The sequence below is a fragment of the Vitis vinifera genome, chromosome 6 (genome assembly GCF_030704535.1).
Source record: "Vitis vinifera cultivar Pinot Noir 40024 chromosome 6, ASM3070453v1".
Classification (NCBI taxonomy): Eukaryota; Viridiplantae; Streptophyta; class Magnoliopsida; order Vitales; family Vitaceae; genus Vitis; species Vitis vinifera.
Genome location: NC_081810.1, coordinates 4,403,472 through 4,430,685, shown reverse-complemented (window position 1 = coordinate 4,430,685; position 27,214 = coordinate 4,403,472). Strand labels below are relative to the sequence as shown.

The 27,214-nt window shown below is 40.0% G+C and overlaps 1 protein-coding gene across 1 annotated transcript; it reads left to right on the top strand.

Annotated features, from left to right (window-relative positions):
• The first annotated feature begins 190 nt into the window (after positions 1 to 190).
• On the top strand, positions 191 to 3,193 carry LOC100246734 (protein NRT1/ PTR FAMILY 2.7). The gene is made up of 4 exons (XM_002281889.5): positions 191 to 416; positions 505 to 722; positions 1,508 to 2,052; positions 2,298 to 3,193. Exons 1-4 carry the CDS (start codon positions 290 to 292, stop codon positions 3,139 to 3,141), a joined length of 1,734 nt encoding a protein of 577 aa, XP_002281925.1. The 5' UTR covers positions 191 to 289; the 3' UTR covers positions 3,142 to 3,193.
• The last annotated feature ends 24,021 nt before the right edge of the window (positions 3,194 to 27,214 follow it).

Here is a 27,214-nt window from a genome sequence, read left to right as displayed (position 1 = left end):
ACAATTTAAAAAAAAAATTAAATAAATATTATAATATTTTGTTCAGGTTCATAATTTTTCTTTCTCATGATACATGATAAAGGAGAAAAAGAAAAAGAAAAAAAAAAGACAAAAGACAGGAAGGACAGCGATGTTTTGCTTCTATACTTACAGAGGTGTAGAGTAAGGAGCAGAGGTGGTATGAATGGCCAACGTAGGACCCCGGAAACACTTCCATTATATACTTATATTAACACGGACGGAGGTCCTACTGTAAATCATATCTCATATACCAAATAACATAGACCAAATGGCAGCCGCAGACCTGCAAAATCCCGATTGCACCGCCCAACCCTCACTCTCCGGCGACCGTGAGTCTCAAATTTCAGATTCCGGCAGCACAAAAGGCGGCTGGATCACCTTCCTCTTCATCGCAGGTCTCTTCACACATATCACCCACAACTGATCTCTTCTTTTTTGACATGTAAAATTATGTAATAATTGTGTTTGTTACGTTGAACCCAGGTGCCTTGACGGGCTTGACACTGGCGGCCGGCGGATGGGGGGCGAACCTGATCGTGTATCTGATAGAAGAGTTCAACGTTAAGAGAATCGACGCCGCTCAGATTTCCAACGTGGTTAGCGGTTCCACCAGCCTGTTTCCGATCGTCGGAGCTATCGCTGCTGACTGTTTCTTTGGAAGCTTCTCCATCATTGCTCTCTGTTCGTGTATCTCTTTGCTGGTAATTAATTATGCTTTTATTTCTGTTTTATTTTTTACTCCTTTTTTCCGTGAGTTTCTTGCTAAGATAAAGAAAGTGGAACAAGCTTAATTCTCCGATCAGTCAATTAAAAGACGATATTAAACTAAAGTCAAACAGCTGGCATGATTTGACACAGGTTCGGAAGCAACTACATCATAAATTACTTCTAGCCTGCCCTTTCTTGAATATTTACCAATGTAATATGATGGAATGTTTGAATTTTGAAAAGTTTGAAGAAAGTAAGAGCAGAGGAATAAAATAAAATTTTAAAAAGTTTTTTTTTTTTAAATAAAGGTTAATAAATTATTTTTACAAGTTTTAAAATAATTAAAATATATATAAAATTTTAATTAATTATAATTAAAATTTACATATTTTCACTGATTCACTTGCTAACCATGCCTATTTTACTTAAAATATATTTAATAATTATTTTAAAAGGTGTTTTTAATTTTTATAACGCTTAAAAATATTTATATAAATTAAAAATATTTCTGGAGCGCTTTTTTGTTGATAAAATTTGTTTCAAAAAAAAAAAAAAAACTCATTTTAGGATTATATGCAATATTTAGTGGGCCTAGTATCCTAGGGTTTATAGATTCTGAATTTAATGCAATTAGCGATCCTTTATTATTTTTGTTTTTTGCGACCTACACGAAATATAATATAATATAATATAAATTAATGTTGTTGATAAAGTGAAGAGACAGTTTTTTTTTTTTCTTTTTTTATTCAAATTAACCACAATTTATTTACACATGCAGGGGGTGGTACTTTTAGCCCTAACCACGCTAGATTTCTTGAGGCCTCAACAGTGTGAACATGGATCTACCCTCTGCAAAAACCCATCAAAAATCCAATTCGCAGTCCTATACTCCGGTATAGCACTGGCCGTAATAGGTCTGGGGGGAACCCGATTCACTCTAGCGACCATGGGAGCAGATCAATTCGATAAACCCAAACATCAAGGCACTTTCTTCAACTGGTACTTCTTCGTTTTCTACGTTTCTGCTGTAATAAGTAACACAGCCATTGTGTATGTTGAAGATAACGTGAGTTGGACATGGGGTTTTGGCCTAACCGTTGTGTGTAACCTCATTGGCTTAGTCATTTTCTTATTGGGAAGTCGATTCTACCGCCATGTTAAGCCTCAAGGGAGCCCGTTTGTGGATTTGGCTCGGGTTTTTGTGGCCGCCTTGCGGAAAAGGAAGGTTCTGCTCTCTTTGAATAGCGATGATTATTATTATTGCCATAAGCATCAAGGATCTGTGAAGATGGTGACTGGCACTACACCTACAAAGAGTTTTAGGTAAGGATTTGACCTTTCATTTCCATTTTTTATTATTATATGATTAAAAAAAGAAACTCAACATGATGTGAATATCCTGATCAACTCCACCAAGCCATGAATTAAGTAAAATAAAATACCCAACAACCGACAAAAAATTAAATAAATAAATGATAATGTGACTCACACACAACCCACGAATAGTAATCGCCCTTTATGGGTTTTAGCTTGAGCTAATTGGTAATATACTCGTCAATTTCATGCAGGTTCCTGAATCGAGCAGCACTGAAAACTGAAGGAGACAATAGAGCAGATGGCTTAATCGCAAAACCATGGAGGTTATGTACAGTCCAACAAGTAGTAGACCTCAAAACCCTAATCAGAATCTTTCCACTTTGGTGCACTAGTATATTCTTAGCCACCCCAATAGGAATCCAAAGCAGCCTAACAGTCCTCCAAGCCCTAACCATGGACCGTCACCTTGGCCCTCATTTCAAAATCCCAGCAGGCTCCATCTTTGTCATCGCATTCATCTCTACTGCCATCTCTCTCACCCTCATCGATCGAATCTTATGTCCATTATGGAAGAAACTCACCAATCATTCTCCAACGCCCCTCCAAAGGATCGGCCTCGGCCAAATTCTCAATGCCCTTAGCATGGCGGTCTCCGCCCTGGTCGAGTCGAGGAGGCTTCGAATAGCTCACGCCCACCACCTCCAGAACCAGCCTGCAGGCCCCATAACACCCATGCTTGCTCTATGGTTGTTTCCACAGCTTGCTTTAGTGGGCATTGGCGAAGCCTTTCATTTTCCGGGACAAGTTTCGCTCTACTACCAGGAGTTTCCCACTTCCTTGCGAAGCACTTCCACTGCAATGATTTCACTGCTTATTGCCATAGCATTCTATCTGAGCACTGCGGTGATCGATCTTATTCGAAGAACCACCAAGTGGTTGCCAGACGATTTAAATAATGGGAGGCTCGATAATGTGTATTGGTTGCTGACAGTGCTCGGAATGCTCAACTTTTTTGGCTACTTAGTGTGCGCTAGAATGTACAAGTATAAGTATACTGATGAGGGTCATGGAACAAGTAATGGGTCCGATCAGTGAGCTAGGCTTCATGATGAGTAGTTGAACTAATATCCTGTTTATCCTCTTTATATATCTTTATGAACATATATAAAGACTGGTATTAAAATGGACTTGGAAATTAATACTGTTGTCTTGTGTCAAGTGTTATACTTGATTATTGATTCATAACAATTTGTTCATTAAGGTGTCCTCTGTTTTAGGATGATATTTATCCTTACTAATTTTTTCCATGACTAAGGTAATCAAAATATTAATAAAAATATCAAGACTATTTTGGTAGATTTTCAAAAATTATGTTTACACATATAACGTCTATCTCACATGATTGTAAGGTCAAATAGATAAATGTTCAATGCAGATTAACTTTGATACCATTTAACAATTCCTATAAATATTGTCCGATCTTAACTCAAAAAGACTTTCATTATTTTAAAACACGTCTACAATATATATATATATATATATATATATATATATATATATATATATATATATATCCTAGTAATTTTCTCTTATATTCGAAGTAACATATTATAATTTCGAAATTTATATTTTTAAATATTATTTTTTTTAAAAATAAATTTTGATATAATAAAAAAATTATATTTATTTTTAAAAATTATTATAAAGTAGTTGTTTAAAAAAAATTATATCCTACATCAAAATTAAAAAAATTATTTATATTTTAAAGAATAGAAAGTGCTATCACCACTCACCAGTGTTTCTGATATGCCCCATACAAGTTTCTTGTTTAGAATTATTTTTATTTACACTAAAAATGCGTTTGGTCGTCAATGATGTGAGCCTGCCCCCCTAGGCTACAGATAATTCAATGATGGGTTCCAATATTACTCAGTGCTATTACTGTTTTGACCGGGACAAGCCAACAGATCCCACTAAATTTTCCACTACATCGTCATTGATTTCCCCTTGTCCCTTGTGGGAACTGTTGAGGGCTCGCGTTACTGGGACCACCGCAGATGCCAGATGGACACTCCTCCTCAACTGAAGATGGTACTCGCTTCATTTGACCTGTAAAAGATGTCCGGACTGGGGATCTGGACACACCCTCCGATGGTTTTGTTAGCTTTTTTCTCTAACATTTTTATATTCTGACTTGGGTCCTCCTCCTTTGGGAAATAATGCTTACTTTCTTTTATTGTGTGAAGGTCTTTTATAGTGTTAGGAGCTTTGTCCCATTTAATGGTGGGAAGACTTTTTGGCTTGTTATGATGGTGCTAAGATGGTGGCAGAGCTATCATTGTTCTGTAGGCAGCTGTCAGAAATTATGGGAGGGATGACTTGTCGTCATCACTGTCTTTTCGCTCTGTAGGTGATGCAGGTCGTGACAGGTTGCCTGAAGTGACCCAGGAGGGTCCTATCGAGCGTACTTTTAGTAGTATGAATAATGATGGCCCGCGAAACGCGGTCAAGACTTTTATCTAAGACGCTAGCATTGGGTCCGAACAGGACGTCAGGACAAGGGAGTGTGGATAGCACGCCTGTCCCATGGTCGTCTGGATGAAGAGTTGAGAGTGCCACGTGCCCCATGAGGAAAATCCGGACAGAGGGTTGGACGTGCCATGTGTCCAATGGAGGAGTGTTCTGTGAGGCTGCCACGTGTGCGTTTAGGGGTGGTCCCTACAATGCCCCCCTTTTAATCCGGCTATTTTGCTCGGGCAAAAAAGGCGGGTTAAAAATGATGTCTTTAGCCTCTTTGTTTCTTTTTTTGGGGTTTGCGTGACACGTGGTGCTGAAGGAGGGGAGGCATTTATGGCGAGCCGCCATCCTTGGGATGGTTACCAGGCGGCGTGTCGTTTCGATAGCAGTGTGGTTGGGCGTATGGTAGTTTGGAGTTCAGAGGAGTCCCATCCCATAAATAGGGAATCCAGCCCTCGCGGTTGCATTTTTCCTTTTCCTTCTTGTTCATCTGGTCAGTGACTGAGCATTGCTTCCTAGGGTTTCCATCAGCGGTGTTCCTCTCGTGATTTCTCGACTGGTGCATTTGGGCGACTACGTCTATGCTTTCGTTCTAGTTGCAAGCTTGTGCCAGGTATGTTTTCTGTTTCTTCGATTTTCCTTGGTTTGTTGGGTGTTTGCTTGCTATTGAGGGTTAGGGGTGATGTTTGGGGGTTTTTAGGGGTTTGGGGGAATTGTTTTGTTGGTTTTTGTGGAAGAAGAATGCCTAGGTTTTGTTGAGCCCACTGTAGCTTTTGTTGCCCCCCTGTTGCCTTTATAAATGGCTGAATCGTCTTTTGGGTAGAATTAGGGGTTGGGCTTGGGGAGTTTTGGTTATTTTAAGCCTTCTAAGGCGTTGTTGTCAAGGCTGTGGGGCCGGGTAACTCTATTTTGATTGTTGGCATTTCGCCAAGTAGGTTTTGTCTTTGCCCCACGCTCCACCATGCCTGCAAAAAAAGATGTAGCTTCGTCCAGCGCGACTGGGCCAAGCGGGAAAAGTGTATCTGGACAATCCTACTCGGGGAAACCTACTGACAAGCTGAACGAGAGGGAGTTCCGTGAGCGCTTCTGTTTCCCGAACGACATCTCCATTCAACTAGTGGACGGGGATGCTATGACCACAGAGAAAGTCGCGCACAATGCTATTTACTTTTTCAATGAGCAATTCAATGCGGGGCTCCGTTTTCCTCTTCCGTCTCTTTTCAAATAATTCCTCCAACTTACATTCATCCCAATATCGTTCGGGTGTTGATGGGGTGCAGTATCCTAAATATGTTATTCAACTTGGACCTCTCCCTACTGGAAGTCCTCTTTGTTTACACCGTCAAGAAGGGGAAAAAAAATACATTTTCAACATGTTTACTCATATCCCGTCTCTTCAACTGGTGACCAACCTTCCGGATTCGAATAAGGGGGGAGCCAAAGGACACGTACTGGTCAGGGGGCTACGGGTCGGTTTCTTGAAACATTCGGAAAGGGACTTCTACCCCAACTATTCACTGAAGCTTCCGGGTAGGGGTAGCTCTTAGTGTCCGTTCCGTGTTGGTTATTGATTCTTGAGTTAATTTTATCAGATGACTAACCTCTTTTGTCGAGTGGGTGGAGAAGGCTTCCTTTGACCACTTAAACAAGTTGTTCGAGATTACTGCCGTCGAAAGACACTACCAGACGCTCCTCACTGCCTGGAACCTCTTGGTGGTTGTCTGGGAGCCTCAACCGTATGTCCTTAACATTCTCCCTAGGCAGCTACCAAAGGTTGTGGTTTCCAGGGAACATTTTGTGTTAAAGGACTTCCCCTTTTACGAAAGGACCCGCGATGTTGACACAAAGGCACGTCAGGAGCGCCTTGACCAGCGGGAGGAGAAGAGGTAAGAGGGGATGCTGAGGAAAACGCCTGGTGAGAAAGCGCGTAGTTTTTCTCCTATGGTCCGCTCTCCAGCCACGAAGAAGAAAAAGAAGACCATTGGGGCTCTTAAGATCGTGTCCCCACCTCCTAATCTTTCGTCTTCATCTTCGGATTCCGCGTCCAGCCGATCAGACAGCCCTGCACAGGTGCCTGACGATACTTCTAGCTCCCCGCAGCTTGACATTTTCCATCCGAGGACTGGCTTTTCCCAGCCTCAAACCGGAATTCATTGGCTTGAGAGTCGCGAACGAGCCATAAGAGGAAAGATATATGAACGATCTCAGAAACGGGTTCTTGGAGAAGCATCGTAAGCGGCTGAATGAGGCTATCGACATTGTCCCTCCCCCAGCCAAGAGGGTCTGCCCGGAGAGGACTGAGGAGGATTCGGTGACGGAGGCTCCTCCATCGACTATGCCCCAACCGAACGAGGCGGGTCCTATCACGGCGACAGCGACTCAGCTAGACGTTGCGAGGCCCAGACGCAGCTGCCCCCAATAATGTCCCAACTGCAGAGGAGGCTCGTGGGACGGAGGGGGGGTCCGGATATTGCGGTAATAGAGGAGGCTCCGAACAAGAAGAGTAGTCCAGCTCCTGTAGCTCCTCCAAGCTAGGACGAAATGATGGAGATGTTGAAGGGAGTGTCATGCTTCACGGACGTGGAGGCTCCCTCCACGAAGATGTCCGACTTCTTCCCGCTCACCAAGCGGGTTTCTATAAACATGGGTGGCAATCCTCCTACCTTTGTTAAGGCTCGACTCTCTTTTGGTACCCCTGAGTCCGCCATGTCTTGCATCCAGCATCTGCAGGAATGGACGATCCTAGAGACTGTAGAAGTGGTAATCTTTTTTATGCTGCCTTCTCATTTTTCTTTTTAGCAATGTTTACTCCTTCGTTTGGTATTACCTTCGGTTGTTGTTGCCTTTTTCTAGGTTGTGGCTGGCATCCGCTATATGATGTGTACATGTGAGCAACTTTTCAAGCGGCTAGAGGTGGCAGAGGCCATGCGGGCCTTCATCTCCCATCACACGGGCAACATTGAGGAAATGCACTCGAAGTTAGAGAGGGTGGAAGCTGATTTGACCACTGCTCAAAAGGTTGTAGCGGATGGGACGGAGATACTAAAGTTGGCTAAGAGGGAGAAATGGGCTATCTGGGCTGAAGGGGACCAGCTGAAGAGGGAAAATGAAGCCTTGAAGGCTCAAGTCAAGGGTCAAGGGGGCAGAGCAAGAGAATTCTCAGCTCAAGAAGGAGATGGACGAACTCCGGGCCAGTTTCGCGGCTCAAAAGAAGGAGATGGAAGAGCTGCAAGATGGCTTGGTTGCTCAAAGGAAGGAGATGGAGGCCGGATTTGTCGCTCAGAAGAAGGAGCTGGAGACGGAGTATCAGAGGCAGGTAGACGAGATGTACTTCTTCGGCTATCGTTGTTGTATGAAGAAGAATGACATCATGCACAATATTCGTTCTCTCCCTTCTGATGATGAGGATGCGATATTCGGAGGCCCTTCGCGATGAGATTTATTTACATGTAGCCCTCCTTATAGTTTTTCTCTTTTTACCGTATGTGGTGCGACCAATTTTTGTAAAGACAATTTTTACAGTTATTTATAAATATTTAGACTCCTTTGTTTTTCTTCATCCTTTGTTTCTTTTTACTGATAATATTACTTAAGGTTAGATACATTCCATGGACGGAGTAATGGGGTTCAGTCTAATTTTTGTAGATGATAAGCCCTGCTTTCACCTACTTTCGAGATAATGTAAAGGTCTTACCAATTTGCTTGGAACTTCCCGGCTCCTTTTTTTGGCGGTGTTTTCAAAAACTTTCCTGAAGACAAGTGTTCCGATCTTGAAGATTCGGGGCCGTGCCTTGCAGTTGTAATGAGCAGCCGCTCTTTGCTGGTAGTCGACCATCCGGATGGACGCATTTTCTCTTACTTCATCCGCCTAGTCTAGGTTTTTTCCTAGTTCCTTTCTAGTTTCTTTCTAGTTCCATACTTTCATCATTCTATCCTCATACGACAGTCCGGATCGTGGGCAAACCTATTTTCGTGGGGATGACTGTATCCATGCCGTATGCAAGAGCGAAGGAAGTGTTTCCCGCGGGTCGCCCAGGCGTGGTCCGGTAGGCCCATAAGACGCCGGGCAGTTCCTGCACCCATTTTCTTTTGGCTCACTCTAGCTTTTTTTTTAAGGCAGTCAGTAAGGTTTTGTTTGTCGCTTCTGTCTGTCCATTGCTTTGGGGGTAGCGTGATGTAAAGTACAAATTTTGGATTTTAAGTTCCGAGCAGAAATTTCGAAAGGCAATGCTGTCAAACTGCGGACCGTTGTTGGCTATGATTGCTTGAGGGATTCCAAACTGGCAAATGATGTTCTTCCAAATGAATTTCGTGACATCTTTGTCCTTGATGTTAGCATATGTCTTTGCTTCTACCCATTTACTGAAGTAATCTGTGGCAACAAGCAGGAATTTCTTCTGGGCAGCTGTGACGGGCAAGGGTCCCACTATGTCCATCCCCCATGTGCAAAATGGCTAAGGGCTGGATATTTGCTTCAATGTTTCAGATGGCACATGCGAGACGGGTGCATGCCTTTGGCATTTGTCACATTTCTTGACATAAGCCGCTGCTTCCTTTTTCATAGTAGGCCAATAGTACCCTTGTGAGTGCACCTGATGTGCCAAAGATCATCCTCTGGAGTGATTTCCGCATACACCTTTGTGCAACTCTGCTAATACGTATTAGGCTTCTGAGCGGTCTAGGCACCTAAGGTAAGGTGCTTGTGAAAGATCGCTTGTAAAGGCATTCTCCGATTAGGGCAAAACGGGCAGCCTGCACTCGGATCTTATGCGCATGCTTAGGTTCATCAGGTAGAGCGCCTGTCCGGAGGTACTCTGTTATGACTCTCATCCACTCTTGGCTTTCTTCTTGGCTCTCTTCAATAGTATTGCAAGTAGGCGCTTATGTGATGGAGGGACCGGTCTGCACATATATGGGCAATAATATGGCCTCTTTTTTGGGTGTTTCTCACTTTTGTTAGATATCGCGTCATGCACTCATCCTTGACTCCGTATTCTTCCTATACGTGTCTCACAACAAGTTGAGAATCGTTGTAGATTCGGAGCTTTGAGACGGATAGTGCGAGTACGAGGTCCAATCCGGACAGAATGACTTTGTACTCAGCTTTGTTGTTCAATGCGAGGAACCCCAGCCGGATGGCTTGCTCCAGTTGTTTACCAATTGGGGATTGTAGTAGCAGTCCCACTCCGGATCCTGACGATCGAGAGGCTCCGTCAACTCGTAAGGTCCACCACTCCTCCTTGTTCGGTTCCCCGTCTCGAGCAGGTCGTTGGGGAGATTCTACCACAAAGTCAGCCATTACCTACCCTTTCATGGACAGTCTCGGTCGGTATTCGATTCCATACTCACTTAATTCTATGGCCCACTGGAGCATTCTACCGGACAGATCTGGCTTGTGTAGGATGCTGTGGAGGGGCTGGTTGGTAAGTATGACTACTGGATGAGATTGGAAGTATGGACGGAGTTTCTGGGCGGCACTTCGCAAGGCTAAGGCAGTTTGTTCTATCTTTGAATACCTCGTCTCTACATCGGTCATTACTCTGCTAACATAATAAACAGGTTTCTGCTCCTTGTGTGTTGGGAATGAAACAAAACAGTGCTAATTGCCCAATCCGACACAACCAAATACGTGTACAACCTTTCTCCAGGCTGGGGACTGCTCATGATGGGTGGTTGTGTCAGGTAATGTTTAATATTCTTGAAGGCGCTTTGACAATTATCCGTTCATCCAATTGAGCCAACTTTCCGTAGCACCAGGAAGAAGGGTCATAATTTGTTAATGAATTGGGCTATGAACCATTCCAGTGTGACGAGTTTGTCTGTGAGGCGCTGCAACTCCTTTTTGTTCCTAGGGTCGAGTGCCTCCATGACTGCCTTAATTTGATCAGAGCTGACTTCTATCTCTCTTTGGGTGACCATGAACCCTAAGAATTTCCATGGACTTACGCCAAAGGCGCATTTGGATGGATTCAGCTTCATGTCGTACCTCCTTAGCAGGTGGAAAACTTCTTGCAAGTGGTGCGCATGATTTTCTCTGGTTTTACTTTTGACCACTATATCATCAATGTATAATTCCACTGTGCGGCCAACCAGGGGTCTGAAGATCTTTGTCATCAATCTTTGATAGGTGGCGTCGGCGTTTTTGAGTTTATATGGCATGACTTTGTAACAATAAAGCCCATGCAGCATTATAAAGGCTGTTTTTTCTTCGTTCGCAGGGGCCATGAAGATTCCTTGCCCGGTAGTGGAGTCCACAATTTGATTTATTCTCGGCAGAGGGAAATTATCTTTTGGGCATGCATTGTTGATATTGGTGTAATCGACGCACACTTGCCACTTCCTTTCCTTTTTGGGGACCATCATCACATTTTCCAACCAATGTGGGTACTCAACTTCTCTAATAAATCTGACTTCCAATAATTTGTCAACCTCGTCCTGAATAATCTTTTGCCTGTTCGGGTGAAATCATCTAACCTTTTGCCGAACATGTCTTGATGAGGGCAAGATGTTAAGCCGATGGGAGGCAACTGAAGGATGGATTCCTATCATGTCGGAATGTGCCCATGCAAAAATGTCATGGTTCTACCGGAGCACTTCTTCGATACTCTGAGCCTTTTCGAGTGTCAAGAGGGAACTAATATAAGTGAGATGAGTGTTTTCCTCCGAGATTTGGATTATTCGCAAGGGGTTTGCCACCGGGGGATCCTTATTCGTCGGGTTCAATAATTGTTATTAGTCAGGTGCGTTGGCGGGTTCGGGGAGTGGCTCGCTATCTTTGTTGGGTCCGGCTTCTCGTGCTATCTGATAGTACTGACGGGCTGCTAGTTGGCTACCGTATAGATCAATTTGTCCGTCTTCAATGAGGAAGCTTACCATATGATGATACGTGGAAGTGATGACTTTCATGTAATGCAACCAGGTGCGTCCCAAGATGGCGTTGAAGGGGGACAAATCTTCTACTACTGAAAATTGTACGTTAAGGATGACCAGGCCTGCTTGGATTGGTAGCACAACGTCTCCAAGGGAGGTTGTTGTCGCTCCATTGAATCCTGACAAAATCTGCCTTGGGTTTTCTAGGCCGGAGAGCTCGAGTCCCATTTGCTTGATTACTGATGCCTGTAAGAGGTCGACCGAGCTGCCCGGGTCGACTGGGATTCATCTCACGTCGAAGTCTCCAATCCCAAGAGATATGATGAGGGCGTCACGGTGTGGTTGTAATATTCGTGTGGGATCCATTGGGGGGAAAATGATTGTCTCATCGATTGGGTGGGCGCTTCCACTAGTTAACCCGGGCTGGATGGAATTGACACGTTCACATACCGATGCTGCATGCAGCAGCCTTTGCCCCTTTCGTTTGGAGTCGTACTCCTCGTCCAGGGGTCCCTTGTGGATGTAATTGATTACGGCTCTGGGGACGATTAAGGCCCTATGGGTCTCGGAGTTCCGACTCCAGGAAGTATCCCCAACTCTGGCTTCTGAGCTGATATACTACTTCAGGTGCCCTCTTTTATGAGCCTTTCTACCAAGTAATGGAGACTCCTGCATTGCTTCATAGTATGCACATGTTCTTTATGATAGGCACACTTCTTGCTATGATCCATTTTGGCTGGGTCCGCTCTGATGGGTCCGAGCCACCTAAAGTCGGACAACTCGCGGATCATGGGAAGAAGTTTCTCATATGACACGGTAAGGGGTGTGAGTGGTGGCTGCTCTGGGTGGCTCTGCTCTCCTTGTCTATGGCTAGACGACCTTTGCTGGTTCGGAGGTTTGGAACTCCTTTCCGCGTCATTTCTAGCTGACTGTCCGGTAAGCAGAATTTGTTGGGTGGTTGTGCGCATATCATCTTCCAACATTGAGTATTTGTTCGCGCGTCGAAACAGGTCATTCATAGTTGTGGAAGGCTTTTTAGCGAGTGATTCAAAGAATGATGTACTCGGGCATATGCTTCGTTTGAAGATTTGGAGGACAACATCCATGTTGTAGGCCTCTACTTGCAATGCAGCCTGACCAAACCGTTTAATGAATTCCCTCAAGGACTCATTCTTCTGCATTTTTATGTTTTGCAGGGTGCTGATATTCTGTTAATGTCGTGCGAAGCACAGGTATTGTCCCACAAAAGCTTCTGATAGATCCTGAAAGTTATCAACGGAATTCAGAGGGAGTCAGTGAAACCATGAAAGAGTTTGGCTTTGTAGGCTGGCGAGGAATACCTTGCATAACAACGAGTCATTCCCTATATCGAGAGTCATGAGTTACCGGTAGTGCATGATATGATCAAACGGATCGCTAGACCCGTCGTATGCAGAAAATTTTGGAACGAGAAATCCTATTAGGGAATCGTAATGGATAATATGTGATCTAAAAGGCGTGGAGAGCATGTCATCCAATTGCCTACTGATGGAGCCTAAGGGGGGTTCATTTGATGAATTCCCTCCAGTTTGTCGTACCGCATGGTGTGGGGGATTGTCCTGGATGGTGGGTGAGACTGGGGGGTTGGGATACGTCTTCCAAATCGCGACCGTTGACGGCCTCTCCTTACCAGGTTCCTATGGTTCTAGCCTCGCTCGCATTGTGTCCGACAATTGGGGTTTTTTATCACGTTGTCTCTTTGATGAGAGACGAGTAGAGTTTGAGTTTTCATCTTGTGGAACATGATACGTGGGTACGGGTCGTTCCTGAGGCCGTCATGCATATCAGGGACGACCCCTGTAGTTCTAGGGTACACTGCCTCTGGGTTGAGCCTAAAATTCGCTCCTTAGTCTCTCAGCCGTTGGTTGTGAGGAGGTCCCGATGACGAAACCTGGATCCGTAATACCTAGTTTTCTTCTCTAAGTCTCCTTGTTTCTTGGAGCAGGGCTTGCATTTGTCGTTCGTTTTCCAACTGTCGTCTTTCCATGGATCCATACACTGCCTCAACATTTGTCATTCGCTTTCGCTCCATTCAAAATAGTCTTCATCTCCCCTGGCTGACGAACGGCTCCTGGAAGGTGTGGACATCTTTACCGATGCTTTGGTTCCCACAGACGGTGCCAATGTTGAGGGCTCGCATTACCGGGACCACCGCAAATGCCAAATGGACGTTCCTCCTCAATTGAAGATGGTACTCGCTTCATTTGACTTGCAAAAGATGTCCGGTCAAGGGGTCTGGACACACCCTCCGATGGTTTTGTTAGCTTTTTCCTCTAACATTTTTATATTCTGACTTGGGTCCTCCTCCTTTGGGAAAGAATGCTTACTTTCTTTTATTGTGTGAGGGTCTTTTATAGTGTCAGGAGTTTTGTCCCCTTTAATGGTTAGAAGACTTTTTGGTTTATCATGATGGTGCTAAGATGGTGGCAGAGTCATCATTGTTCTGCAGGCGACTGTTAGAAATTATGGGAGGAATGACTTGCCGTCATCACTATCTTTTTGCTCTGCAGGCGGTGGAATGCAGGTCGTGATAGGTTGCCTGAAGTGACCCAAGAGGGTCCCGTCGAGCTTACTTTTAGTAGTATGAATAATGATGGCTCGCGAAACGTAGTCAAGACTTTTGTCTAAGACGCTGGCATTGGGTCCGGAAAGGACGTCCGGACAAGGGAGTGTGGATAGCACGCCGGTCCCATGGTCGTCCGGATGAAGAGTTGAGAGTGCCACGTGCCCCATGAGGAAAATCCGGATAAAGGGTTGGACATGCCATGTGTCCAATGGAGGAGTGTTCTGTGAGGCTGCCATGTGTGCGTTTAGGGGTGGTCCCTATAGGAACGAGGCCCTATTTTATTCAATATTTACGTCATTGATTGAAAAGTTAGCTTGTTTTGTATTATGGGTAGATTTAAATTTAACATTTAGCCACAGGGATGACAATGGTGTAGGGGTTCCCTCACGTGTCCCTTTCAGCTCGGACACTTTGGCCGTTTAGGGCAAGCATGCAATCCAGTCGGATCGTTTCATCCGGACCAAGACAAATTCCATCTGGCACCAGGAGTAAGAAGATTCCTTTCTCCACAAGCCAGACGACATTGTGAGTCTGAATTTCCAAACAAGAAGGACTGTCCAATCAAGTCTTAATGACCTCTGGCATGCGTGATCATTCACGCCTAACATTTGAGCACCCGATGAGATTCCATTTAGCCCACAAGTCCATGTCAATTAATTGCTGCACATAATCCCATATGTCGACAAGCTAAGGGGATAAACAACTACTCAGTCTAAGATTTTAACATGTTAGCATATAGCACCTGCCAACCGCCCTTAATTAACTGTGATAATTGTCCAATTGCCCATAGAACAATCATCATTACAGGAGAATGTCAAAGTGTCCAGTTAGCACTACAGTAGTAGTGTCATCAGCCTTATATAAACCCTCTGAAAAGCACAAACAAGGTACACACACATACGCTCACTCTCTCCCACAAAGCAACTTGAGTTATTCTTGTCTGACTTAAGCTTCGAAGGGGCATGCTCAGACCACTTGTTCGGACATCATTTTTTGTAGAAGCGAAACTCGTCCAGTTTCATTATTACTAAACAGATTCTTCCAGAGGCACGAAGAAAAGAAGAAGGTCATCTGACTTCAATCAAGCTAGACGGACTTGACACTAATTGACTTAACATCAACAAATGGGTTGGGGTTTTTTTTTCGGATACCCATCCTGTTTCACCCTAATGGAACGGGTTCCGCTTTATCCTAATGGGATGAGTTTTAATTTTAACTAAACAAATTTGAGACAGGTTTGAAAAAAATTTTAAAACCCAAGAAGGGTTGGGTATTGACTTGTCTCACCCCATCCTGTCTCATCCCGATTATATATAAAATTAAATTAAATTATATTTTATTTTACTATTTTTAATATATAGATAATAATAAAATATTTTTTGATAAAATAAGTTATAAAAAATATAATAATTTAATTATTTATAAAATATATTTATTTTAATGTAATTAAAAATTTTAAAAGTAATTTAAAAAAAAAAAGTTAAGTAGGGCAGAAATTTCTGTAACTCGTTTTACCATTTTAAATAGGATGATGATGAAAATTATTTTGAATAAACAGGATTGGGTTAGGATAGAGGCAACCTATCTTGAACCCACTCCGTTGTCATCCCTATCAAGGCATCCCATGCTAGATTCTATGAAGTGCATGTCCCCTTTTAACACCAAAATTGAAGGATCCATGTTCAATTTGGATGAAGAAAATTAAATGGGTTGTTTCTTGAAATAATGATGGATTTTTTTTTCAATTCTCTTATCTTGGAAATAGATTTTCCTTGGTTTCTATTAATTAAAGGAATCCAGGTATGGTGTGGAGTTACACAAAAAAAAAAGTGCAACAACTCAATGATAATAAAAAATTGGCATAAGAGCATCAATACACTTGGACTAGAGACAAAACAAGGAGGTAGGTGGAAGAAAATCGACATAAAGATTTTTTAGTTTGCCTCAAGCTTCAGAATTTGAGTTAAGATGAAAGGTGTTCAAAAGTATGCTAAATTCTTATATTTAAATATTAATTATTTGATTTCAATTAATTAAAGGAATCCTTTTAAAAGACATGGTGTGGATCCCTATTGTAGGAACCACCCCTAAACGCACACGTGGCAGCCTCACAGAGCACTCCTCCATTGGACACGTGGCACGTCCGACCCTCTGTTCGGATTTTCCTCATGGGACATGTGGCACTTCCAACTCTTCATTCGGATGACCATGGGACCGGCATGCTATCCACACCTCCCTTGTCCGGATGTCTTGTCCGGACTCAATGCTAGCGTCGTAGACAAAAGTCTTGACCGCGTTTCACGGGCCATCATTATTCATACTACTAAAAGCATGCTTGACGAGACCCTCCTTGGTCACTTCAGACAACCTGTCACGACCTGCCCCGTGCCACCTGCAGAGCGAAAAGATAAGGATGACGGCAAGTCATCCCTCCCACAATCTCTGACAGTCGCCTGCAGGATAATGATGGCTCTGCCACCATCTTAGCACCATCATGACAAGCCAAAAAGTATTCCCACCATTAAAGGGGACAAAGCTCCTAGCACTATAAAAGACCCTCACACAGTAAAAGAAGGTAAGCATTTTTTCCTAAAGAGGAGGACGCAAGTGAGAATATCAAAATGTTAGAGCAAAAAGCTGACAAAACCATCGGAGAGTGTGTTCGAACCCCCTATCCGGACATCTTTTGCAAGTCAAATGAAGGAAGTATCATCTTTAGTTGAGAAAGCGCGTCCATCTGGCATCTGCAGTGGTCCCGGTAACGCGAGGCCTCAACACCTACCAATTAAAAAAAATATAAGAATTTTTTTATTATAGTACTTTTTCTTGTTCAAATGAAACTATGTTAATAATCAAAAACAAGAAAATGTATATTTTTAAGGTGTGTAAATGACATAAAAAGGTATGAGTTGTTGTGTGAAAATTGAAAATCTTCTAAATTTTTATTAACCTTGTTTCAAGGTTGAGAATTTGAGTTAAGGTGAAAATTATTAAATAGTGTTTAATTTTTATTTTTTTTAAAGTCAATTTATGAATCTTTTATAATTTTCTACTAGAATACATTCTTATAGATATTTTTCTATTATTTGAAAGAAAAAAATTCGAACTTTTCTTATAGAAATCGGTATCTTGAATAATTAGACAAACAATAGTTTATAATGGAGCATTTCTATTTAATTAAGAAAAATAAAAATAAAAATTTTGATCGAAAGAGAATGTTCTTGAGGCTTCGGAATTTCAAAGTTCTATATCCATTGTTTTTATTAATAGATGTAAATTTTAAAACCAATCACACAAGTATTGTTTTCTTTGTATTTTCTATTTTCATTTTTTTATTTTACTTTTTATTATTGTTCTTTATTGTGATTTTTCATGACAAGATAGACGATAAAGCTATTTCCAAAGTGAAGAATATTTTTAAATTTCTTATATTCATTTTCATTTAAAAAAAAAATTGATGTATATTTTAAACTAATTCTTAAAAGAATTATAGAGTTTGATTGAGAATGTTTTCAAAAAAATTTCTCAAAAAACAATTTTTGAAAATATCTTGTAAAAACAATTCTTTCATAATTTCTAAAACAAAAATATGTTTGGAAAGTTAGAATTTTTTTAACTTATTTTCTATATTTTCAAATGTTTCCTAAAACTACATTTTATATGTAATATTTTATTTTCGATTATTCCTCATATTTATTCTATTATTTTTAAAAACATTTATAAAAAAAATAAGTGAAAAATAACTAAAATATGTTCTAAAAATCCCTATATTTTTAGTTTTTAAGAAAATAAAACTCTTCTATGAGTGTGAAATATGTTTTCATTTTTTTCTTTTAAATTATTTTTAATAACAGTTCCCTAACGGTCCATAATATTCTCTTTATTATTCTTTCCTAACTCACCCTCCCAAAACTCTTGGGCCTATATGGGAATTATTTTTAAAGCAAATTTCTCCTCTTCAGAACAAAAAAACCATTGGAAATACCTTTGATACCTAAAACCTTTTTCTATTTTATGTTCTTAAGAACATAAAATAAGGTATTTTTCAGATAATATTTTTTTACTTATTTTCTATTATTTTTATTTATTTTTTGAGGATTGTTTTAAGAAATAATTATACAAAAAAATAAAAGGATTAAAAATAAAACATTACATATAAAAATTATTTTTAAAACATAATTAAAAATATTAAAAACAGGTTAAAAATATTTTAAGGTTTTAAATAGACTTTTATTTTACAAAACTCATATAATAATTTTTAAAAAATATTCTCAAAAACTAGTTTTCATAATTATTTTCAAAAATAATTACCAAATACCAATTTTTCTTTTCTTTTTTTCCTCCTATCTGCACCAATGTCTTCTATCATTCTTTTTTCATCAAAACACCTAAGTTCATTTTGCCCTCGAGATAAAACAAAGAAAAAGGAATATTGGAACAAACAAAAAGCAAACTACACCATATGAAAAAAAATTAATAAATTTGAAAACAATTAATATATTAAAAATAAGGAAAGCTATTAACATGTTAAAAAAAATTCGCCTCCTCAGATGCCTATAATTTTTTAGAATATATCTAAAAATAATATTTTAAAGGTTTGTTTGGTTTCCAAAAAGTAAAAATGAAAGAAAAACTATAATAATTTTTTTTATACACTCATAAATAAACTTATAAAGAATTTTTTTTTAAAATAATCATATTTATGTCATCATTTTTTATATCCTTAAATAATTCAAAATACATATATAATCATTTTAGTGTTAAATGTGTTTTTAAGTATTGTATATTATTAGTAAATGTCACAAAATGTATCATATATATTATTTTCTTAAAGAAAAAAAACTTTGATGTATGTATTATTATTTTTTTTTATTTTTTTTAAATATTTTTATAAATTTTAATTAAAAAAAGTAAATCAAATTTTTGAAAAAAAAAAATTTAATTGTTTGATATTTTCAATATTTTCAAAAAAATAAGAAAACTACTTATTTCGTGAATCCCAGCCAGATATATTCCCAACTTCAGATAGGGCTTCCTCCAAATATGCACTTTCTCCATATTCTCCTTCATATTCTCTTCATGTTTAGCAAAGGCTTTTCCAAAACTCCCTTTTTGTTTCCGTACATCCGAGGATCTACCTGATAGAAAATGGGCAGCACCCCCTGTCCCTTGGTTTTCTTGCATTCTAGTATCTTTACGGGCTCCTCCAAACATCACCTTGAAGATCCATAGTTTTCTGATAAAACAATGATGGAAAACCTTGACCCTTCGATTGCTGAGAGAAGTGCCGGAGATATGATTTCACCTCTCCTAAGCTTGTCCGCATCAATGAAAGCATTGATTCCTTTACGGTGTAAGGCATCATAGAGATGGGCAGTAAAATTATTGCGGGTGTCTTCTCCTCTGAAACTCAGGAACACATCATATTTCCTCTGAGAATAAGAAGTGGCCATTAGAGCAGTAGAGATGAATTCTGGGATTTGAGTTCTGATTTCTCGGTTATCCTGTAGGGAGGAAAAAAAAAAAGTACTTCAACTGATCTATTTAATTCCAAACACTACAGATGACAACTTCATGACAAATAACGTTAATTCTTTGAATTAACATAACAAACTGAACAATGGGGATAAATTTTTTTAATTGTGAAGAAAAATAAGAAAACCAAAAAAATGAAAAAAAGCAGGAACACACTTTTCATCTCTACTGCCATCTCTCTCACCCTCATCGATCGCATCCTATGTCCATTATGGAAGAAACTCACCAATCATTCTCCAACGCCCCTCGAAAGGATCGGCCTCGGCCACATTCTTAATGCCCTTAGCATGGCCGTCTCCGCCCTGGTCGAGTCGAGGAGGCTTCGAATAGCTCACGCCCACCACCTCCAGAACCAGCCTGCAGGCCCCATAACACCCATGCTTGCTCTGTGGTTGTTTCCACAGCTTGCTTTAGTGGGCATTGGCCAATCCTTTCATTTTCCGGGACAAGTTTCGCTCTACTACCAGGAGTTTCCCACTTCCTTGCGAAGCACTTCCACTGCAATGATTTCACTGCTCATTGCCATAGCATTCTATCTGAGCACTGCGGTGATCGATCTTATTCGAAGAACCACCAAGTGGTTGCCAGACGATTTAAATAATGGGAGGCTCGATAATGTGTATTGGTTGCTGACAGTGCTCGGAATGCTCAACTTTTTTGGCTACTTAGTGTGCGCTAGAATGTACAAGTACAAGACTACTGATGAGGGTCATGGAACAAGTAATGGGTCCGATCAGTGAGCTAGGCTTCATGGTGAGTAGTTGAACTAATATCCTGTTTATCCTCTTTATATATCTTTTATGAATATATATAAAGACTGGTATTAAAATGGACTTGGAAATTAATATTGTTGTCTTGTGTCAAGTTTTTTATTTGATTATTGATTCATAACAATTTGTTCATTAAGGTTTCCTCTGTTTTACGATGATATTTATCCTTACTAATTTTTTCCATGACTAAGGTAATCAAAATATTAATAAAAATATCAAGATTATTTTGGTAGGTTTTCAAAAATCATGTTTGCACATCCATCTCATATGATTGTAAGGTCAAAAAGATAGATATTCAATGAAAACCAACTTTGATACCATTTATAATAATTCCTATAAATATTGTCCGACTTTGACCCAAAAAGACTTTCAATATTTAAAACAGGTCTACAAAATTAAAAGAAGTCTATATATATATATATATATATATATATATATATATATATATATATATATATATATATATATAATCCCAATAATTTTCTCTTATATTTGATGTAGCATATCATAATTTCGGAATTTATATTTTTAAATATTTTTTTTTTTAAATTAAATTTTGATATAATAAAAAAATTATATTTATTTTAAAAATTTATTGCATTTTTAGAGTAGTTGTTTAAAAAAATTTATATCCTACATCAAAATTAAAAAAATTATTTATATTTTAAAGAACAGAAAGTGTTGTCACCACTCACCAGTGTTTCTGATATGCCCCGTATAAGTTTCTTGTTTAGAATTATTTTTATTTACGCTGAAAACGCGTCTGGTCGTCAATGATGCGAGCCTGCCTGTCACGACCCAAATTCCGGGCGACCCAAAATTTGACCCGTGACCCCAGGTCAAAGGTTTGACCCTAAGGGTTCCTCCTATTCCATGTTGGTAGTCAACCAAAACACTCTGGATTTTTTTTTTTTTTTTTTTTTATATCTCACTAGAATTCTCATAAATTACAATATCCCAAAACTACTCAAAACAACAAGATTAAATAAATATTCATTATAGTCCAAAATAAAGGTTCACAATTAACAACTTAATCAAATAAAGCTTCATAGCAAATTCATGAGTCATAATTGCTAAAACAAATCCCCAAAATCCAAAAAAGAACACAATAACAAATAAATGTCACGCTCCACTAGGTCGCTCCAGGAGCATCCTGAAGTCCTCCCTGTCCCACCTGTGGATCCTCAGGAGAGATATCTGCATCTAAAAAGGTGTAACAAGGAAGGGATGAGCATTTCCACATTGCTCAGTAGGGTGCCTAACACCCAAGGGGTTAAAGGGATTACTAAGTTCAAAGAATACGAAAAGAACACTTCAACACCACAGGAATAATTCAACAGTGTCAATCAAACCACATAGTTTAATATATATAATTTTATACCCAATTTCACAATATTCAACAATTACATGAATGCACATGAACGTGTGACACACAGTCATACAATGCACTATTGTTCTCGGGCTTTCACCGAAGGATACGCGTCCGCACCCAAATACACTCCCCATTCGGAGTCTTCCCGGGGTAAACTTTTGGGTCTTTCACCCTAGGGATCTCTCTCCCTTCTTAATTCGCCTCACACGGGCTTCCACTTCTCATCTCTATTTCATTTTTTTTTTCCATTTCATACACTTTTCACAATCTTCATAATTTTATTGATTTATTTATTTTTTTCACATAACCATGATGCAATGAATGCCACAATTCCAATATTCCTCAATAATTCAACAATCTCAACATTCCCCAATAATCCAATCAAACAATTTCACACATTACAATTTCCGATAATATCCCAAATAAATATTAAAAAAATTGCATATCAACAATCTTGAGATTTTACCACACTTACAAAATTTTTCAACCATTATAATAATTTCTAATATCCAAAATTAACTAACTATTTACCCTAAAATTTTCGAAAATATTCTAACCAATGCCTAAAAATTCACAAATCATTATATTTAAAATTTAACCCAAATTTTGGAATTTTCCAACCCATCTAATAATCTTTAACCTTTCAAAACAATTAATAATCAATCAAAATCAATTTCCCGAAATTCCAAAAATTCCAAACAAATCCCAAATATTCTAGAAAAATTCACACAACATCCATAATTCCTAATTAACTCATAGTGACAATATTTACAATTTTTTTTTTCAAGGGAAAAACATAAAAATTTGAGTTTTAGGGTTAGGGTCCCCTACCTCAGATCTGAAAATTTGGCTGTTAAAAACAAAATCAGCCACCGCAGGGTTGTTCGTCTAGTCGAATAGAGTACTTCCTCCGAATTTGGGCCGAAACAGAGATCGTTTGGCCGTCCAAACGGCCGATCAAAATTCCGGCAAGTGCCCTAATTTATGAACAGTGCCCTTTTCTCCCTCTCTCTCTCCCGCGTGCTGCACTTTTCCAATTTTCCCCCTTTTCCTTTTTTTTTATTTATTTATTTTTAAAACAACCCACTTCACATGGCAGCCACTTAAGCCCACGTCCAAGCCCAACTCAATTCCTTTCTTTTTTTACTAACAGCCCACTAGGCTTTTAAAAGCCACTAGCCACTTAAGCCCAACTCCATTAAATTTTTTTTTTCTTTTACAACCCATATTCAAAGCCCATTGAATATATTTATTTATTTTTTTCTTTTCTTTATTCTAATTGTTTTATTTAATTTCCAATTCATATTTTTTTTTTTCATTTTAACACACAATTTTATTTATTAACACCAAATAAAAACTAATTTTCTCAATATTATTATTCATCAATTTAATTTAATTAATTAATTAATTTTTCTTAATTAATTCTAATTAATCTTAATTTATTTATTTTTCATTTTCGTTTTCGTTTTTCGTTCCCGGAAATTTCCAATTTCTAAAATCCTAAGAAATTTTCTATCCTAAGGCTGACATGGCATAAAATTTCAACTCGATTAATTGACCGACACAATAAAACGAAATTCACCAATCCGAAATTGACACGTGTTCTCCAAACACTTTTCTTTTTGACTTTTCAACCATCACATAAATTAAGACTTTTCAAACTAAAATTGCTAACGTGGCATAAAATACTCGGTCATTACATCCTACCCCCCTAAAAGAAATTTCGTCCCGAAATTTAAACTAGCTTACCTTAAAATTCGTAGAAGAGTTGCGGATAGTGTCGTCTCATTTCTTCTTCAGGTTCCCAAGTGGCTTCTTCTATCCCATGGTGTTGCCACCACACTTTGACTGCAGGAATCACCTTGTTCCTGAACCTATGCTCTCCAACTTCCAGAATTCGTAAAGGTTCCTCCACATAAGATGTATCTTCACTAATCTGAACATCTTGCATGTCCACTACCCAAGTTGGATCTGGAGTACACTTCCTTAGCATCGACACATAGAAAACATCATGCACAAGGGACAACTGTTGAGGCAAAATTAACTTGTATGCCACTGGGCCAACTCTCTTATCAATCTGAAATGGTCCCACAAACCTAGGGGCTAACTTCCCCTTCTTCCCAAATCGAAATATGCCTCTTCGAGGGGACACTTTTACAAACACCCAATCCCCTTCCTCAAACTCCAAGGGCCTTCTCCTTTTGTCTGCATAACTTTTCTGTCTATCTTGGGCAGTCTTAAGTTTTTCCTTGATGAGTTGTATCTTCTCTGTAGTCTCTTGGACAATCTCAGGTCCCAATAAACGACTCTCACCCATCTCCATCCAACACAAGGGCGATCTACAAGGTCTCCCATAGAGTGCTTCATAAGGTGCCATGCCAATACTAGATTGGTAACTGTTGTTATAAGCAAACTCTGCTAAAGGTAAGTAATCTGCCCAATTTCCTCCAAAATCCAAAACACAAGCCCTTAACATGTCTTCTAAGATCTGGATCACTCTCTCTGATTGACCATCTGTCTGAGGGTGAAAAGCGGTGCTAAAATTCAGTTGGGTGCCCAAAGCCCTTTGTAAACTCTGCCAAAACTGAGAAGTAAACTTAGGGTCCCTGTCAGACATTATAGATACAGGTATCCCATGCAATCTCACAATCTCCTGTATATACAACTTAGCCAAAGAGTTCATGGAATCAGTAGTTTTCATGGCTAGAAAATGAGCTGACTTAGTAAGACGGTCCACAATCACCCAAACTCCATTTTTCTTGCTTCTAGTTCTTGGCAACCCTATCACAAAGTCCATAGTGATATTATCCCACTTCCACTCAGGTATAGGTAAAGGTTGCAACAACCCTGCAGGCCTCTGGTGTTCAGCCTTCACTTGCTGACAAATCTGACAGTTAGCTACAAACTGAGCAATATCTCTCTTCATCCCACTCCACCAAAACTGTCTCTTTAAGTCCTGATACATCTTGGTATTCCCAGGGTGGATGGTATACTTCGCCCTATGAGCATCTGCTAGAAGTTCATTTCTCAACTCCATATCTTTTGGCACACACAATCTCCCTTTGAACCTCACACTCCCATCTTCATACATAGACCAATTTTCATCTATTTCACCTGCTACCAACTGGGCTTTAACCTTTTCTAAAAACTCATCATGAACTTGGGCCTCCACTATTCTCTGGATAACCATTGGTCTAGCTGATATGCTGTACAAGCATGGACCACGTCCTTCCTGACTAAGACATAGCTCAAAGTCCTCAATAACTGCATGCATCTCAAACTCTCTCAACCCCAAGCTAGACAACTGGCCATAGCTCTTTCTACTCAAAGCATCTGCTACAACATTCGCCTTCCCAGGATGGTAATGAAGGGCAAAATCATAATCTTCCAATGTCTCCATCCATCTCCTCTGCCTAGAGTTCAGATCCTTTTGAGTGAAAATGTATTTCAAACTCTTATGATCAGAGTACACCTCAAACTTCTCTCCATACAAATAGTGTCTCCAAGTCTTAAGGGCAAACACCACTGCTGCAAGCTCCAAATCATGTGCTGGATAATTCCGCTCATGTTGCTTTAATTGTCTTGAGGCATAAGCTACCACCTTACCTTGCTGCATTAGCACACACCCTAGCCCCACTGTAGAAGCATCACAATAAATCATAAACAACTCTCCACTAATAGGAGCAGTTAACACTGGAGCAGTGGTCAATTTCCGCTTCAACTCCTGGAAAGCATTCTCACACTCCTCATTCCAATCAAACTTCACCCCTTTTCTAGTCAACCGAGTCATTGGTGCTGCAATTCTAGAGAAGTCTTCCACAAACCTCCTATAATATCCAGCCAACCCCAAGAAACTTCTAACTTCAAATACATTGGTAGGCCTTTGCCACTCCTGTACAGCTTCCACCTTTGAATGGTCTACTGCTATTCCTGCCTCAGAAACCACATGGCCTAAGAAGTTCACTTCAGTAAGCCAAAACTCACTTTTGTCCAACTTCCCATACAACTGATGCCTTCTCAAGGTTCCAAGGGTGGTCACCAAATGCTGCTTATGCTCCTCCAAACTCCTGGAGTATATCAAGATGTCATCCACAAAGACAATCACAAACTGATCAAAGTAAGCACGAAATACCCTGTTCATTAAATCCATGAAAGCAGCAGGGGCATTAGTTAACCCAAAAGGCATGACTAAGAACTCATAATGCCCATATCTCGTTCTAAAAGCAGTTTTAGAAACATCTTCTTCCCTAACCCTCAATTGATGATACCCAGTTCTCAAGTCAATCTTACTAAAATACTTTGCACCCTTCAACTGATCAAACAAGTCATCTATCATTGGAAGAGGATACTTGTTCTTCACAGTAACTCTATTCAACTTCCTATAGTCAATACATAACCTTAGTGTGCCATCCTTCTTCTTCACAAACAACACTGGGGCTCCCCATGGCGATGTACTTGGACGAATAAAACCCCTACCCAACAATTCATCTAACTGAGTTTTCAATTCTTTCAACTCAAGAGGGGCCATCCTATAAGGGGATACTGAAATAGGATCAGTTCCTGGGTATACTTCAATAGAGAAATCAAACTCTCTATGCGGTGGTAAACCTGGTAACTCATCTGGGAATACATCCTGAAACTTCCTCACTACTGGAATTTCTGTAATGTCCTTCTGGGCTTTCTCCTTACCACGAAGGCAAGCTAGGAAATTTATTGATCCCTTCCTCAACACATACTGATAACACTGATCGGACTGCGAAAAAGGCAAACTAACACACTTTCCTCCAACAAAGCAAACCTCAAATCCCTCTGGTAGACAAAATATTATCCTGCGGCGATGACAATCAATAACCGCTCTATACACTGTCAACCAATCCATTCCCAAGATAACATCATACCCAGTCATATCCAAAATCCTCAAATCCACATTTAGTGCTCTATCTGCCAAGGTAATAACACACCCCTTGCATATTCTATCAACTCTAGAGTTCGTACCCATAGGAGACTCAATAAGTAACAAATTCTCTACCCTTTCCGATTTCAACCCCAATGCATTAGCACAAGATGCAGAAATGAAAGAATGAGTTGCACCAGTATCAAACAAAACACGCACCCAAGTACTATATACCAAAATCATACCTTCCACCAAAAGGGCATCCTCCTCTGGCTCTGTTGGGGTCAAGGCAAAAACTCTTCCTGCTGCCTGCCTTCCCCTACCTCTAGCATTCGACCCCTGAGAAGAGCGGGTCTGACTCGTGGTAGTTGTCCTGGTTCCCTGCGCTGCTGTGGGTAATTGTGGCATCTGATAGTAAGGCAACTGAAGCTGAGGGGGCTGGAAAGACACTACTGACTGTTGCTGAGAACTTCCCTGAGACTGAGGTCGAGCCTGCTGTGTGCCTCGCAATGGGCAAGCCCTCCATAAATGGTCTCCTGATCCACAACCATAACATACTCTATTAGCAGCCACCCCCTGAGCAATCTGCCCCCCTCCTGCATAGA

What these genes read in the sequence shown, in the direction of transcription:
- LOC100246734 (XM_002281889.5), top strand. Translation starts at nt 290, where the DNA reads ATGGCAGCCGCAGACCTGCAAAATCCCGATTGCACCGCCCAACCCTCA. An exon ending in CACCTTCCTCTTCATCGCAG is followed by an intron (nt 417 to 504) that starts GTCTCTTCACAC and finishes CGTTGAACCCAG; the next exon opens with GTGCCTTGACGGGCTTGACA. An exon ending in ACACCTACAAAGAGTTTTAG is followed by an intron (nt 2,053 to 2,297) that starts GTAAGGATTTGA and finishes AATTTCATGCAG; the next exon opens with GTTCCTGAATCGAGCAGCAC.